General features: G+C 38.1%; 1 protein-coding gene across 1 annotated transcript in view; it reads right to left on the reverse strand.

Annotated features, from left to right (window-relative positions):
* Positions 1-767: 767 nt before the first annotated feature.
* LOC125672416 (microtubule-actin cross-linking factor 1, isoforms 1/2/3/4/5-like) overlaps positions 768-14,456 on the reverse strand; it is a 91,592-nt gene continuing 77,903 nt past the window's right edge. The window contains exons 68-87 of the mRNA XM_056163415.1: positions 14,098-14,421; positions 13,834-14,004; positions 13,514-13,669; positions 13,149-13,355; positions 12,840-12,959; positions 12,401-12,567; positions 12,047-12,206; positions 11,637-11,831; positions 10,147-10,275; positions 9,535-9,678; positions 9,182-9,370; positions 8,850-9,004; positions 8,514-8,658; positions 8,100-8,262; positions 7,551-7,780; positions 6,195-6,312; positions 5,574-5,606; positions 3,975-4,156; positions 2,742-2,898; positions 768-2,464 (exon numbers count right to left, since the gene is read on the reverse strand). Of these exons, the coding sequence (XP_056019390.1) occupies positions 2,202-2,464; positions 2,742-2,898; positions 3,975-4,156; positions 5,574-5,606; positions 6,195-6,312; positions 7,551-7,780; positions 8,100-8,262; positions 8,514-8,658; positions 8,850-9,004; positions 9,182-9,370; positions 9,535-9,678; positions 10,147-10,275; positions 11,637-11,831; positions 12,047-12,206; positions 12,401-12,567; positions 12,840-12,959; positions 13,149-13,355; positions 13,514-13,669; positions 13,834-14,004; positions 14,098-14,421 (3,408 nt within the window). The 3' untranslated portion in view covers positions 768-2,201. The remainder of the gene's footprint in view (positions 2,465-2,741; positions 2,899-3,974; positions 4,157-5,573; positions 5,607-6,194; positions 6,313-7,550; positions 7,781-8,099; positions 8,263-8,513; positions 8,659-8,849; positions 9,005-9,181; positions 9,371-9,534; positions 9,679-10,146; positions 10,276-11,636; positions 11,832-12,046; positions 12,207-12,400; positions 12,568-12,839; positions 12,960-13,148; positions 13,356-13,513; positions 13,670-13,833; positions 14,005-14,097; positions 14,422-14,456) is intronic.

The following is a 14,456-nucleotide window of genomic DNA, read 5'->3' on the forward strand; positions in this document are numbered from 1 at the left end:
GACCAAAATGTAATAACAGTAGGTTTAACGTATAATAACGCGAAACAATATTTTTATTAGCAATTATTTATGGTATTTATGTTTCTGCAACCGATACGAAATTTGAGGCCGCGAATTTGATTACGTTGAATGTCAGAGTTGGTTCATCTGTTCTGAGGCTTACTCACTGGGAAGTTGTAAATGAATTCATCGGGGCCTCTACACAACAGTTTCTGATTTCATCATCATATAGAGACTGAAACATTCCTGGAATTGGTCAGGTCTGTGTCAGGATTGTGGCACTACTGATCTGAAATAATGAAATAGTCAGAGATCGATCGATTGTTTTGCTGTTTTCCGCCACACTCATCAATTTTTCAGTTCTGGCGGCGCCCAGTTTTTATTGGTGGAAGAAAGAACCCAGATACAATGCACCTACATGTAAGAAGAGACCAACGACCTTCCGCAAGTAAACTGGTTAACTTTTGCACTTACCAGCGCGAGTGAGATTCGAACCCGCGCCGACGAGAGAGAGAGAGAGATTTTCAAATACAAGCAGAAAGTTATTCATCCTTGTAAACATCAAATCTGTTGAAAGTAGGGTACAAAAATGATTGGATACACTATTTAAACATAAATATTTCTGCATTAAAGGCTCAAAAATCTTGAGATATACTCCTGTTTTACAGAGACAGAATAAGGCCAATCAAACTCTGGGTCCCAGAATTGGTTTAATAAACCCCATCTTCATCTTATTGAACATCATAGAGTAGACATTAAAATACACATGAGATTCTATATGTTTTTATTGAAAATACTTGCATTTAAGCAACACCTTGTATACATCTAACCTGTTTCATAGCATTGTAGAGTGTAGTCTTGCTAATGAATGAATTCTGCAGACCTGAATCACTGATAATTTTCTTTTTCATTCAAATCACAGGTTACTTCAAAATACACAGAGTACATACATGTACATATATTTCCCCATCCCTTGTAAGTTTTGAATTAGCATAGAATAATACTAAAGTTTTATAATTGGAGTAATCATTATCTTTGTTCAAAAGTTTGATATGACCCCCCCTCATAGCTGATGAAACATCTTATAATCATGATGAATACACACCGTATGATTAAACACAAATGAAATTGCAAATTGCGACTGCATACATAATAAAATAGAGCTGTATCACAATTCGCTAATAAATAGATGATTATAATTGACAAAAGCAGTGATCATTGGAATACAATGGCATGCATGTGTATCAATGAATGCAGTATGTGGGGAATTGAAATCAATCTCTCTCTTGCCAGCACTGTTTTCAAAGCAGCACTGCCATGGTGCAATTGAATCAAAACTAAATACATGTAGCTACTTTTCTGATTTTCAAAACTAAATAAATCATATATAATCAAAACAACACTCTTAGTTCCAAATATTGCTTTACAAAAATAATCATAAGAATATCATCACCATACGTAAATATCATAATTAGAAAACTTGCAAGACGATCCACCCCAACCTCGGGTTTAGTATTTTTGTTTCAGCATTCCTTGGCAATCAACCATTACATAAAAACAATTTGCAACAGAAATACAATTCTTATTGTTCTTATTTAAGTGAAAAATATCAACACATATTTACCACAATAACCAGTACAAAAAGTCTCAAAAATGATATGTGTTGCTTGATCAGTAAGGGAATCACAGAACCACAAAACCTATGGCAACACATTAGAAGTATAAAAATTCTTTAAGTAGATAATAACAAAACAGAAAGTAACAGCTCTGATGTGCGTGTAAAATTAGAAAAAAAAAACATAAACCTATATGAAATTGAACAACATGAAAAAGTTGAATCAACAACCACATATATACATATAAATGCACACTGCTAGTGTAAAAGGCAGACACAGATATTCAAAATACATGTAACATTCATAGAAAACAAATTTTTTGCATCGTTGACACACAGAACTACCAAAAACACAAAATGCTTTAGTTGCATGATAAATTCTGTTCTACATTGAAGTTCGATTTTAAAGCTTTTCATAGAATTTAACATCGATTTAAAGCACAGCACCATATTAAATTTAATTTATATGCAACGCTGAACAGTAAGCATATGAAATCCACTGTTTGATTATCGTGAGTATCGCCGATTGTCGTGTAATGTTTAACACAGGAGAGGAATGCTTCAGTAAATCACACAACACTCACGGTCACTTTTTACGTGAAGATGAGGGTTTGGGTATTTTGGAGCCCTTCACGGTTGGAGAAGGAGCTCCTACTGTTCTTGTTTTTACAACATGAGTTTGGTAAGTTACTTCAATTTGATTTCGTCCACCAGAGGATTTACTTTCGTGTTGAACTGTCGTGTACATCTCTGGTTCACTGACTTCTGAACATTCACTGTCAGCTCGGCTTGGGGGACGGCTGCCGCCTCCGGTACTGGCTCGACTTGATCGACCACTTCCAGGAACAGCTGGTGAAGTAAACGTTCAAATCTTAAACATTTATCTATTTCTTAAAATAACAAAACATGACTGGGTTGATTTTTGTAGCGATTAATCATTCAAAGTTCAAAGAAAATTACAAACTTTTCATTTATGTTGGAATATATAAGTCGTACTGTAGTACATATGTGCATAAAACCTGACATGCATAAAAGATTTTTAGAATTAAAGGTCTATGCAGGAATTTTTTTTCACCTGGGCTGAAAACATCGTGCGGTGAAGTGATGTATTGAGGAAATTTCTCACCTGGGCTGAAAACATTTCGAGGGGAAGTGATGTATCGAGGTCTTTTGGGTGTACTGTCCACATTGGTCATAATCTGTCTGACCTCACCGTCAGGACCAGGGGTTGCCCGGGCACTGTTCTGTCGCCATGGTGTGGCATGAGCTGTTCTTTCTCGGATCTGAAATCATATGACGTGCGTGATGTAGAAGCACAAATGATTCGAGAAATCTTGCAATGTCCAGTAAGATATACAAGTAAATATTAACTAGACATACAAAGATAATGTCGACTTCAATCTACTTGTAGGAGTAGCACTCTGTAAATCCTCAGGTGTGACTAAGTTAGAGATAATGTAACCTGTTGTGTTTGTGAAGAGGACAATTTAGGGCCGGTTCACACTACAAAATTAATTAAAGTCTACACAAATAATAGTAGACGAACTCGCAACCCCTTTGCACGACACCTTTAACCACTTCTCAAGCTTAGGGCATTAAGTGGGTTAATTTAACCTGGTTTAAGTGCAAATGTGAGTATGAATGTAATGCAAGTTTTTTAGCACCTATTACCATTTAGCTGAATTCTGACTTAAATCATACAGGCGTGACGATGTTCTGGAAACCATGCATGTGTACTACAACATTGAAATAAATAGAATATTTACAGATGTGTGTTGCATTTTATTTTTGTAAATTCTTTGAAGTGGGTTAAGATATTATCCACACTTGAGAATTATAGAGTACACTATGCGGGTTAAATCTTGTGGGTTAAAATTAATCCAGGTTAAATTAATCCATTGTAAACTGCTCCCTAAATTTCTAATTGGGCGAAGGCAGGTTACATTGATGATTTGTATGTTTTATAGACTGTTTAAAGGGAAGTCAGTCATGATTTGTACATTTTATAGACTGTTTAAAGGGAAGTCAGTCATGATTTGTACGTTTTATAGACTGTTTAAAGGGAAGTCAGTCATGATTTGTACATTTTATAGACTGTTTAAAGGGAAGTCAGTCATGATTTGTACGTTTTATAGACTGTTTAAAGGGAAGTCAGTCATGATTTGTACGTTTTGTAGACTGTTTAAAGGGAAGTCAGTCATGATTTGTACGTTTTGTAGATGAGGTGAAGGTAGTAATTTCTGTTTTATCGACTGGTTGAATGTAAGTCGCAGTAATGATTTCTATGTTTTACGGACTTCTTTTGGTTTAGAAAAGTCCTACAACATTTCAAAATACGTAAACAAACTGCACGGAATACCTTTGTGATGGGTCCAGTGGCAGAGCTTGGCGAGCGCGTGCTCCAGGAAGCTCCTGAGTAGGAGGAACTTCCGGAGTGGGAACTGCCGCTCGGACTCTTGGATATGAATGGACTCATGGACTGACTAACACCCTGGGCAAGAATGAACTGCTCTCTCAGCTCTACATTAGTCCGGCCCTTAGCTGTAAAAGAAATCAATAATAGGTTTCATTTACAGAAATTTCTGAAGCTTTAATACAGTATTGTAAGTTACATTGTATAACATAATCTCATATTATGTATTTCTCATATAGAATGTCTATACATGTACATTTGATTGAAATTGTAGCACTTGGGAAGCTCACATTTGGATAAAGATGCTTGCTTTGCTTAGTTATAGGAGAGCAAGTCAACAATATGGAAATCACATCAAATTCATTCTTGCATCTTTCTTAATTTCAGGAGCATGCAAAGGTAATCTATATCATTCAACATCAGCTGATTTTGTCTATTTCTCTTGACTCTACTCCTGTATAAATTTCTCTATGACAATATCTATAAATGCTAATTAAAAATACACATATGTACTACATGGATGTAAATCAATTCTGCAACCGAATAAAAATGTTTTCAAGTGCAGAACATACATCACTGATAAGTAATGATAAGTGTAACGGCAGCTAGTATGCAAATGTAAATGATCATGTGTGTTTCTTAAATCATATAAAACATACACCAATACATACATGTGCATGTATTTCACATTGTGAATTCAAGGCTTAACTTGTGGAAAGATGGATTCAAATTTAAGTACAAGATCATATTAAACAAATTCAAGTCCAAACTAAAAAAAAAAAAATGATAAGTAAGTCCTTTGTCTAACTTTTCAGGGCAGTCTTATATCAAAGCTGAATAATTATGCTTACTGATAAAATTTTAGCAGAATATGACAACTTATAACTTTAAGATTGTTAGATATATAGGGTGAAAGTTATATATCTAGTTTGGAACATTATTCAAGTACATGCACATAAATTTCAAACAACAAATTGTTAAAAGTCATCATATTGGGAATCACACCTTCTCTGGAATTGAAATTCTATAAATATACATGATGCAATAACGGCAATATAATGCTTTATTAAACAGGGGATAAAAACACAACAGTAAAAATAAACGAACAACAAAGAAAGCATCAATGGGTTGCTAGGCAACAGTTGCAGTTCATACTTAGTTGTTCTGGTGTCATGACAACCTTAAACTGAAAACGGTTTCTTCTTCGGAGACCTACTATAGCAAAAAAAAAAAGACAGACACATGGAAAACCAAAATTACGAATGAACGAGAGCAACTGATGTTTGTGTGAATGTTTGAAAATGAATATATGGGGGGGAAAATTATGACCATGAAAATCCTCAAGTAACCCAGAATAAATAAATAATCAAAATTAAAAAATACACATAATGAAATGAAAAATAACCCTGCAAAAATATTTACATATAACATACAAGGATGCAAAGAATCCCATTTCCATGAAATAAAAACAGAACTCTGTTCCCAAAATAATTGATGCTGGAAAGGAACATAATTTGTTGGCAACGGAAACTTGTGTTTACTCACATGCTGGGCACGTCTCAAAATGTTTACTTAAATCTGACAAAACCAATTCATTATTATTATAACAAAATGACAAGACTTTAACAGAAAGCACTTAACTTGTCAGCATGTAACTTAAATTGCGAACACACATATTGCTGGTGGAGTCTGTGTTTCAATTACAAAAACCAAAGGGAAAGATACACAAAAAGTCAGTTTAAGAATTAAAATGTCTGGTGCCACTTAGATAGTGTGATTTCAATACAAGACCCTGTAACGAAAGGAAACAATTTGTTTCTTTATGGAAAAAAAAGGCTGTGAAAATATCTAACACATTGTTAACCTAGACTATCTGTAGGTTTATATTCTGGTATAAAAACATGATATGAATCATGAAACCAAAATCATGATGATATTGCATCACAAATACACTGTAGATGTCTGTTACAAAAATAGCATTTAGAATACATTAGAGATACAAAAGTGAAACTTACTATGAAAAAAACTTGTAATTCCTTAAAAACCATCAATTGAAGTTTACATTTTCAGTTCATAGAAAATCCCAGTTCCTTGAGAATATTTTCCACTAAAGAGATTGATATTTATCATCTACTTTGAAGCGACAATATCTGGTGTAAACTTTACCTCGACAGGGGTCGTTCTTGACTAGGAACTCATCTAGGGCCACCCATCCACCACCTACTCTCACCATCACAGTACTGCGTAGAATTCTCACCAGGCGCAGCTTCTGGGAGTCTCCAAACTGTCAGAAAGAAAAATCATTGCCATTAATTAACAACGAACAAGAGGTACTGTGAGCAATGCTCACTAAGAATACCCCCCGCTTACCCCAATCTCCCAAAGGGGGTAGGTAATAGGTAAAACTTCAGTATTATGATCCAAAAGGTATCTAGGAACACAGTATCTCCATGCGATGAAAAAAGCCATTAAAGAATTTAAATGGAAACCATATTGCTACTTCGATGTCCAGTGTGCATGACCTTTGACCCCAAAATTGATAGGGAACATCTTCATCCCATGGGTAGTCCATATGTATGATAGGGTGACTGTAGGTGGAAAGGATAACACTTTAGAGCCCGGAAACCATATTGCTACTTCAATGTCCAGTGCGTTTGACCTTTGACCTTTTGACCCCCAAAATTGATAGGATAGGGAACATCTTCATCCCATGGGTAGTCCATATGTATGATATGGTGACTGTAGGTGGAAAGGATAACGCTTTAGAGCCCGGAAACCATATTGCTACTTCGATGTCCAGTGCGATTGACCTTTGACCTTTTGACCCCAAAATCGATAGGGAACATCTTCATCCCATGGGTAGTCCATATGTATGATAGGGTGACTGTAGGTGGAAAGGATAACCCTTTAGAGCCCGGAAACCATATTACTACTTCGATGTCCAGTGCGCTTGAACTTTACCTTTTGATCCCAAAATCGATAGGGAACATCTTCATCCCATGGGTAGTCCATATGTATGATATGGTGACTGTAGGTGGAAAGGATAACGCTTTAGAGCCCGGAGACCATATTACTACTTCGATGTCCAGTGCGCTTGACCTTTGACCTTTTGACCCCAAAATCGATAGGGAACATCTTCATCCCATGGGTAGTCCATATATATGATATGGTAATGGTAGGTGGAAAGGATAATGCTTTAGAGTCCGGAAACCAGTGCGTCTACAGAAGGACGGACGGAGGGACGGACAGACAGACGGACAACCCGATTCCAGTATACCCCCCCCCCCCCCCCCCCCCCCCCCCACAACTTGTTGCGGGGGGTATAAAGATGAAATGCACACATTTACAACGCCTGTTAAGAGAAACCTAACGCTAGATGTAATGCATGCTATGAAGTAAAATAATGGTACTTCAGTCAAATCATTTCACTAGTGATCAGTCCATACAATTTTTTCTAAATTATAGGGTATTAATCATCCATTCCAATAATTCATATATAGGACATTTTAGCAGTGTATATACCCTATATTTCCCTTCTCCAATCTTGTGGATCTTGAACTGTTTGACACAGGTACATTTGGACACCTGGTTTTTGACCTCGTCTGTAATTTTCTCAGAGTCTGTGATGGGTTTCTGTGGCTCCCTGTCTGGCTTGAGGGCATTGACAAAGTCCTTGTAGTCGATGAAACCACAGCCATCTCTGTCAAACATGTTGGCAACCGTCTCCATCTCTAGCTGACTTGTGGGGAATTCTGGGAAAGTACAAGGAAAATGAATAATTTATTACATCAGTAGTGAGATAACTACTAGTAATTCATTTTAATGATTTATGAGGAAGAATAACCTAAAAGAAAGCAAGACTCTTTTGTTGAAATTGAAAACATGTACAGTGGATTGATGGAGATAACACATCAACATAAGGTACAGAAAATATTTTTGTAACCCCCCCCCCCCCCTCATAGCTCTTGATTTTACAATAAGTCTAGGTAAATGATACAAATTCTAGATGGAGCTAATCATTTGTTATCATTAAGTGCTAGGTAGATAGTTGTTCAATGAAACCCAGCTTACTGGTGGCAGTGATGCCGTCAATGAATTCCTTCCTGGTGACCCTGCCATCCCGGTCTCGGTCCTGACGGCGGAACATGTCCATGATTCGTGATTTATTATGTCTCATAAACTGGAGGTACCGCCTTCTCCAGTCATCAAATTTAAAGTTCTTCAGTCTCTCAACCTTCAAAACAACAGGGTACAAATAATGTATCGGCACTGTCTACAGGAATATGTGTACATATGCAATTTGAACACCCTTGCAAAAATTTGATCAAGCCTCTGCATCATGTGCATCAATTTTTGTCGAGCTGCAGAGGGTAAAAAAGAATAGAAGAAAGCTGAAAGAACTTGTTTCCAATCAATTTGTACTTTGATACAACTAAATGAATATAATTTCAATCAAAACCAAAAGATGACTATGAGAAGTATTACCTCTTTTAGGTAGTCAAGGGCATCTTGAAGTTTCCTGTTTCGGTCCATGGCTATCAGCCATACAGTCCTCCATTTCATGAAGAGGGCCCCCACTCTGGGGTTCCTGAACACAGGCTCGGGGGTTTTCCTTCCACTAGGGTCTTTTCTATAAACAAAATAATACAATGTTGTGTCAAGCAGGATAAGAGATAACAATACTGGCCTTTCCAGAATCACAGAAAGGCCCAAAAAATAAGCTTTTCTTGGATAAAGGCGATTCATCTCAAATACATACATTGTAATATATTTTATTAAGATGAAGTTCTTCATTGATTCAATCTATCAATAAAATCTTACCTTGGAGTCCTGATGGGGGTGTGTCTCCCCGACAGTGAGGATTTTAACACTGGGATCTGAGACACAGGCTCCGATACTGACGTCCCTCTTCTACGATCACCTTTGGTCAGTTTGTCCACATCAGGTTGTTTTGAGGACATATCATTTTGGAAATCCTGCAGCGCGAGAAAAGAAATAATTCCATTACAATGAAGACTTCATTTGCACCATCTTCAACCTGATATCCTCATCACAATAATTTGTGCAACTTCTCTTCCACCTATCATTACGTAATATTCATCTCCATATTCTTCTTATCCCAAGTCTCATATTATTAGAGACTGGAGCCTTACCTGATGGTCTTTAAGGAGATCCATAATGACCTGGATGTCACCTGGAATCGGTTCCTGATCCAGACCCATCAGTGTGCCTTCTGCAGAATTCAGCCAGGCCAGCAGGTCGTCTAAAATCGCGTTGTTGCGTCTCATTATCTGAAGACCTTCTGCTAATTTGATGCCACGCTGTTTACACATAGCAGTCACCTGGAACAGAAGGAAAGCCATTACACCCAAACATGAACAGGAAGTAAAACAAAAACATCAGTGACACTGTGCTACAGTTACTATGGTTTCTGAGTTCTTGAGTTGAAGATCCTTATTCAAGACCATCTTTGTTCTTTACATGCAAACTCTTATCTTCTCCATACCTCTTCCCAGCGAGCTCTCAGAACAGACAGCCAGTGCTTCAAAGTGGTTAGAGCGTCTGGGTGACATCTCTTTAGAATATCCTGCCCGATGCTGAGGGTCTCTCTCAACTTAGCCTCCTGTCTCATCAAGTCTTCCTCAAATTTCTGAAACAGAACACACAGAGTGTAATTCTCTGAAATCAATTCTATAATAAACAAATCACTTCCAATGACAGTTGTCTCTAAATATTCAAACAAAATCAAAGCATTGCCTTGTTTCCAGATTTATCTTCTCCGTATCACAATTATCTAAAGAAACCATGTAACCTGCCAAGAACTTAACCTCCATCAGTTACTGTCTCTCATCAAATCGAATCAATGAAAACGTGAAGCATAAAATGATCCTGCAGGGTTGTCACAAAAATGCAGTGACTGTGTCCTATACGTGGAAAATTCATTTGGGATACAAAGGTGCCGCAAGTGATGAGTCCATGGAGGTGTTCTGAACTCAAGTAAAAATCATGACTCGCCTTGAAAAAATCCTCATGACCACCTTGCCCCTGTGTGTCCAGAGAACACAAAAACAAAACAGACACTTTTTCAGGTGACACAGAGTGTGCAAGTTACACGTACCTTGTGCTCCTCGATCTGTTTGAGGAGTGGTAGCTCCTCCTCAGGGAGGGCGCCTCGGTATCTCAGCTGTCTCTCAGCAGACGACAGCCAATCCAACAAGGCCTGACCCTTCTGGTGGAAGTCTTCAGCCTGCGGTACAATAAATCTGATGTCAGGGAATGACTTTTGATCTTTAATCTATAGTTATACTGTGTTTAATTGCAATAAAACCAGACTTGAATTCAAAATCCAGTTTTACAAATCCAAAGCATTACATTGAAAGTTTCTAAGGCATTTTCAGCCATCTTGGATTTATGCAATATCCCACCTTGCAAATTCTTAAATCTAGATTTTAGTTTTCAAATTAAACATCCCGGATTCAAAATCTGGATAACCTCATATGATAAAAATGTCTCTCCAATAGTTTTGAAATTTCAGAGGCTTGTTATACGCCCACTGAAATCTCAGCAATAGGAATTCTTACACATGTTTATCTTTAAATATTTACACTCACTAATACTCTGACCATAATAAACCGTAGCTGTTTCATTGTATTTCATTTGTTGATAAAAACCTTGACATGCAAGTGACCTTTAACCTTATATGTCAAAAAAAAGTTGAACAAGAGGTACTGTGAGCAATGCTCACTAAGAATACTCCCCGCTTACCCCAATCTCCCAAAGGGTGTTGGTAATAGGTATAAACTACCTCTTTTCTGAGTGTAAAAAACAAATGGCATGACAAACCGAACCATATTGCTACTTCGATGTCCAGTGCGTGTAACCTTTGACCTTTTGACCCCAAAATCGGTAGGGAACATCTTCATCCCATGGGTAGTCCAAATGTATGATATGGTGACGGTAGGTGGAAAGGATAACGCTTTAGAGCCCGGAAACCATATTGCTACTTCGATGTCCAGTGCGCTTGACCTTTGACCTTTTGACCCCAAAATCGATAGGGAACATCTTCATCCCATGGGTAGTCCATATGTATGATATGGTGACTGTAGGTGGAAAGGATAACACTTTAGAGCCCGGAAACCATATTGCTACTTCGATGTCCATTGCGCTTGACCTTTGACCTTTTGACCCCAAAATCGATAGGGAACATCTTCATCTCATGGGTAGTCCATATATATGATATGGTGACTGTAGGTGGAAAGGATAACACTTTAGAGCCCGGAAACCATATTGCTACTTCGATGTCCATTGCGCTTGACCTTTGACCTTTTGACCCCAAAATCGATAGGGAACATCTTCATCCCATGGGTAGTCCATATATATGATATGGTGACGGTAGGTGGAAAGGATAATGCTTTAGAGTCCGGAAACCATTGCGTCTACAGACGGACGGACGGACAGACGGACAACCCGATTCCAGTATACCCCCCCCACAACTTGTTGCGGGGGGTATAAATATGAGGAACAAAGGTCTCATTTGTTTATATCAAAACAATGGAAGCATGAAGAAAATTTTCGCAATCTTTGCAAATTAAATAAGATGCCACTGACCAGCTTGTGAGCTTGTTCCAGCTTCTCCTGCTTGTTCACACTCAGCTTGCACACTCTGTCCCACATCGTGCTGAGTTCTATAAGCTCAGCTTGTTGCTGTGTCATGTCATGCTCGGATTTCTCCAGCATTTCCTTCGCTCTCTTCCTGACAAAAGTCACAGTGTTGGACCGAGCTCCCAATTCAAGCTGGAATGCCTGTAAACCCAAAAATAAATCATCAGGGTGTTTCGCAAATATTCTGCAACAAGGGTTTTTACTGCATCAACAAATTAATCAATGAGATCTAGTTGGATTCATCTTGTGATGCTATTTGTTACCCTGAAACTGTTAATATCTTCTTATCTGAGCAACTCTGGCTCCCTGAAGACTTGACAGAAAACACACAAACATGTAATCTACATTTAACTGACCTTATGAATTTCCATGAGGTTGTTGATTGTAAAGATGTCTCCATATACAGGCTGGTCCTCTCCCAAGGTGGGTTCAACTTTGGCTAGCCAGTCCAGCAAAGCCTGTAGAGCCTCAGAGAACTGACCAGCAAACAAAAGGGCCTCTTCCAGCTTGCGCTGTCTGTAAGGTCAAAGGTCAGAGTGAGCGGGACAGAAAACTTACCATGTTTTGGACGAAATTTTAGTTCAAAGGGATACAATTTTTCAAACAATCATTTGTATTTGTGAAATGTCATCTTTACAGATAATTATACATGTATGTGTTTCTGTGTAGCATGTCTTCTCGAATATATCAAGTATTAAAATCCATCTTACCTGTCCACTGACTTAGCACAGAGAGAGTTCCATTTGGACTTCAGAGTACCCAGTTTCTTGTCAATCTCCGTTCGGTCTGGTTCGGGGCTCTTGTCCTTCATGGAGCGTCCCATTCTGTTAACACTGTCATACATGGGTTGTTTAGCACCTAAACTCCTCTGGAATTCCTGCATAATAAAGTGTACATGTTAGCAACCTCCATATTAAACATATATCACAAAAGAGACATCTTAAAGTATGCAACCAAAGTTATTTCTACAACTTCTGTATCAATAATTTATCTATAAAAATGAAAAGTTTATGTTCAAAACAAAAGTAAATTCAAAATCACCTTTTGTTATTACATGTACATAAACATTAAATTTCTATTTTTGAAGCAGTATATATGTAGAAGATAGTTCAATGTCTTGTCACTTTATCAAGACTTCCACATTCATACCCTGTGTTTAATGATCTGTGTCTTGATAGTCGTGTGGTCATTACTGACGGAAGTGTCCGAGTCCAGCACAGTTTCGGCCTGCTGCATCCACTCCATCATATCTTTCCACATCACAAAGAACTGTAAGCGGGCCAAGAAAGACATCACAAAATGCATGGATCACACCAACGGGAAAACAGATACAATTTTTAGAAAATACATTCATACCAAAAACTATCATTGTATAGCTTTAAAATGCAAATGAGGGAACAAACTACATGTAAAACTTGTTTTAAAAATTCATTGTCGAATTTACAATGAATGGCCCACCTGCTTGGCCTCTTTGTAGCCCCTCTCTAGATGTCTGGTGCGCTCAGCACTACGGGAGACAATTTTTTCCCAGCGATGCTGGATGCTGGACAGGAGGTTCCTGATGAGAATGCCGTCCTGCTTCTGACTGAAATATTTCAGGTGGGTACCAGTCTTGTCTAATGCTATCATCCTCTCTCTATTCTGACTAATGTCTTTCTGTAGAATCTGTGTAAAACATCATTAAACAAATCAGTGAGACCATTTCCATTTGCCCACACAGGTGAATTCCTGGTAAGATAGGAGAAGTTGCAATGAATCAGCACAGCTGATAGCAGTCGGGTTTGAAATTTGAGTTAGTGATAATAAATTGCTGATTTCTTCACCTTTTGGTCCTCTATCTGTTGTGTGACGTGTTCTAACAAACGACTAACAGGTTGTAAATTGTTCAGTGTCTTCTCTGTCTCTGTCAGCCATTGAATGAAGCTGTTCAGGTCCACATGGAAATTGTCAGCTTGTTGTAAAGCATCCTCTAACTTTTTCTTAAAAACAAACATCAGATAAATAGAATTACTGATCCAAAGTAAAAAAGACAAATGACTAAGCCCGTGCTTATATCTACCAAATGAGCATACTCATTTTAACAAATAGAAAATAACCAACTCTTGCCAAATGTAAGCTATAACAAAGTAAAGACTTGGCTTACCTTTTTGTCTGCAGCTCTCATTTGAATGTTCTTCCATCTCTGCTGAAGCAGTTCTGAGTTTTGTTTGATGAGGTTGGAGGAGGCATCCTTGCCTTTACTGATCAGACTTTCGCCGTCTGCTACAGTCTTCTTGATTTTTGGATCTGTCTGATTCAGCTCCTCATACAGGTTCTAAAGACAAAAAAATTGTGAATCCTACAATGCATGTCAAAGTTTGAGCTAATGAGCTGTGGCAAATGATTCCAAGGTCTGCACTAAACTTACCATGAACCTCTCAAGCTGTTCCTTCGCAGTCTCTGGTAGCCCACCAATCTGAGTGGATGAAATGAGGTTTCCCTCCAAATCGGCAAGATACAACAACAGATCCTGTAACTCTCCGGTGAAGGACTTGGCCTCCTTAAGTGCATCTTTCACTGTTTTGAATTTGCTGGCAGATTTCTGCTGTACTTTCTCCCACAGTTCATTGACTTCTCCCAACTTCCGTTTAATTGGCGTGTCACCTCCATGCTCCGTTGCCAGCACTCGTTTTCCCGCCTCCTTCACAGAGTCCACACTGTCACGGTGAGCATCCACATCGTTTTGAACAATCTGAGTAAAAAACAAATTACATTTCAAAATTCCAG

Source organism: Ostrea edulis, chromosome 4, assembly GCF_947568905.1.
Source record: "Ostrea edulis chromosome 4, xbOstEdul1.1, whole genome shotgun sequence".
In the NCBI taxonomy this organism is placed as follows: Eukaryota; Metazoa; Mollusca; class Bivalvia; order Ostreida; family Ostreidae; genus Ostrea; species Ostrea edulis.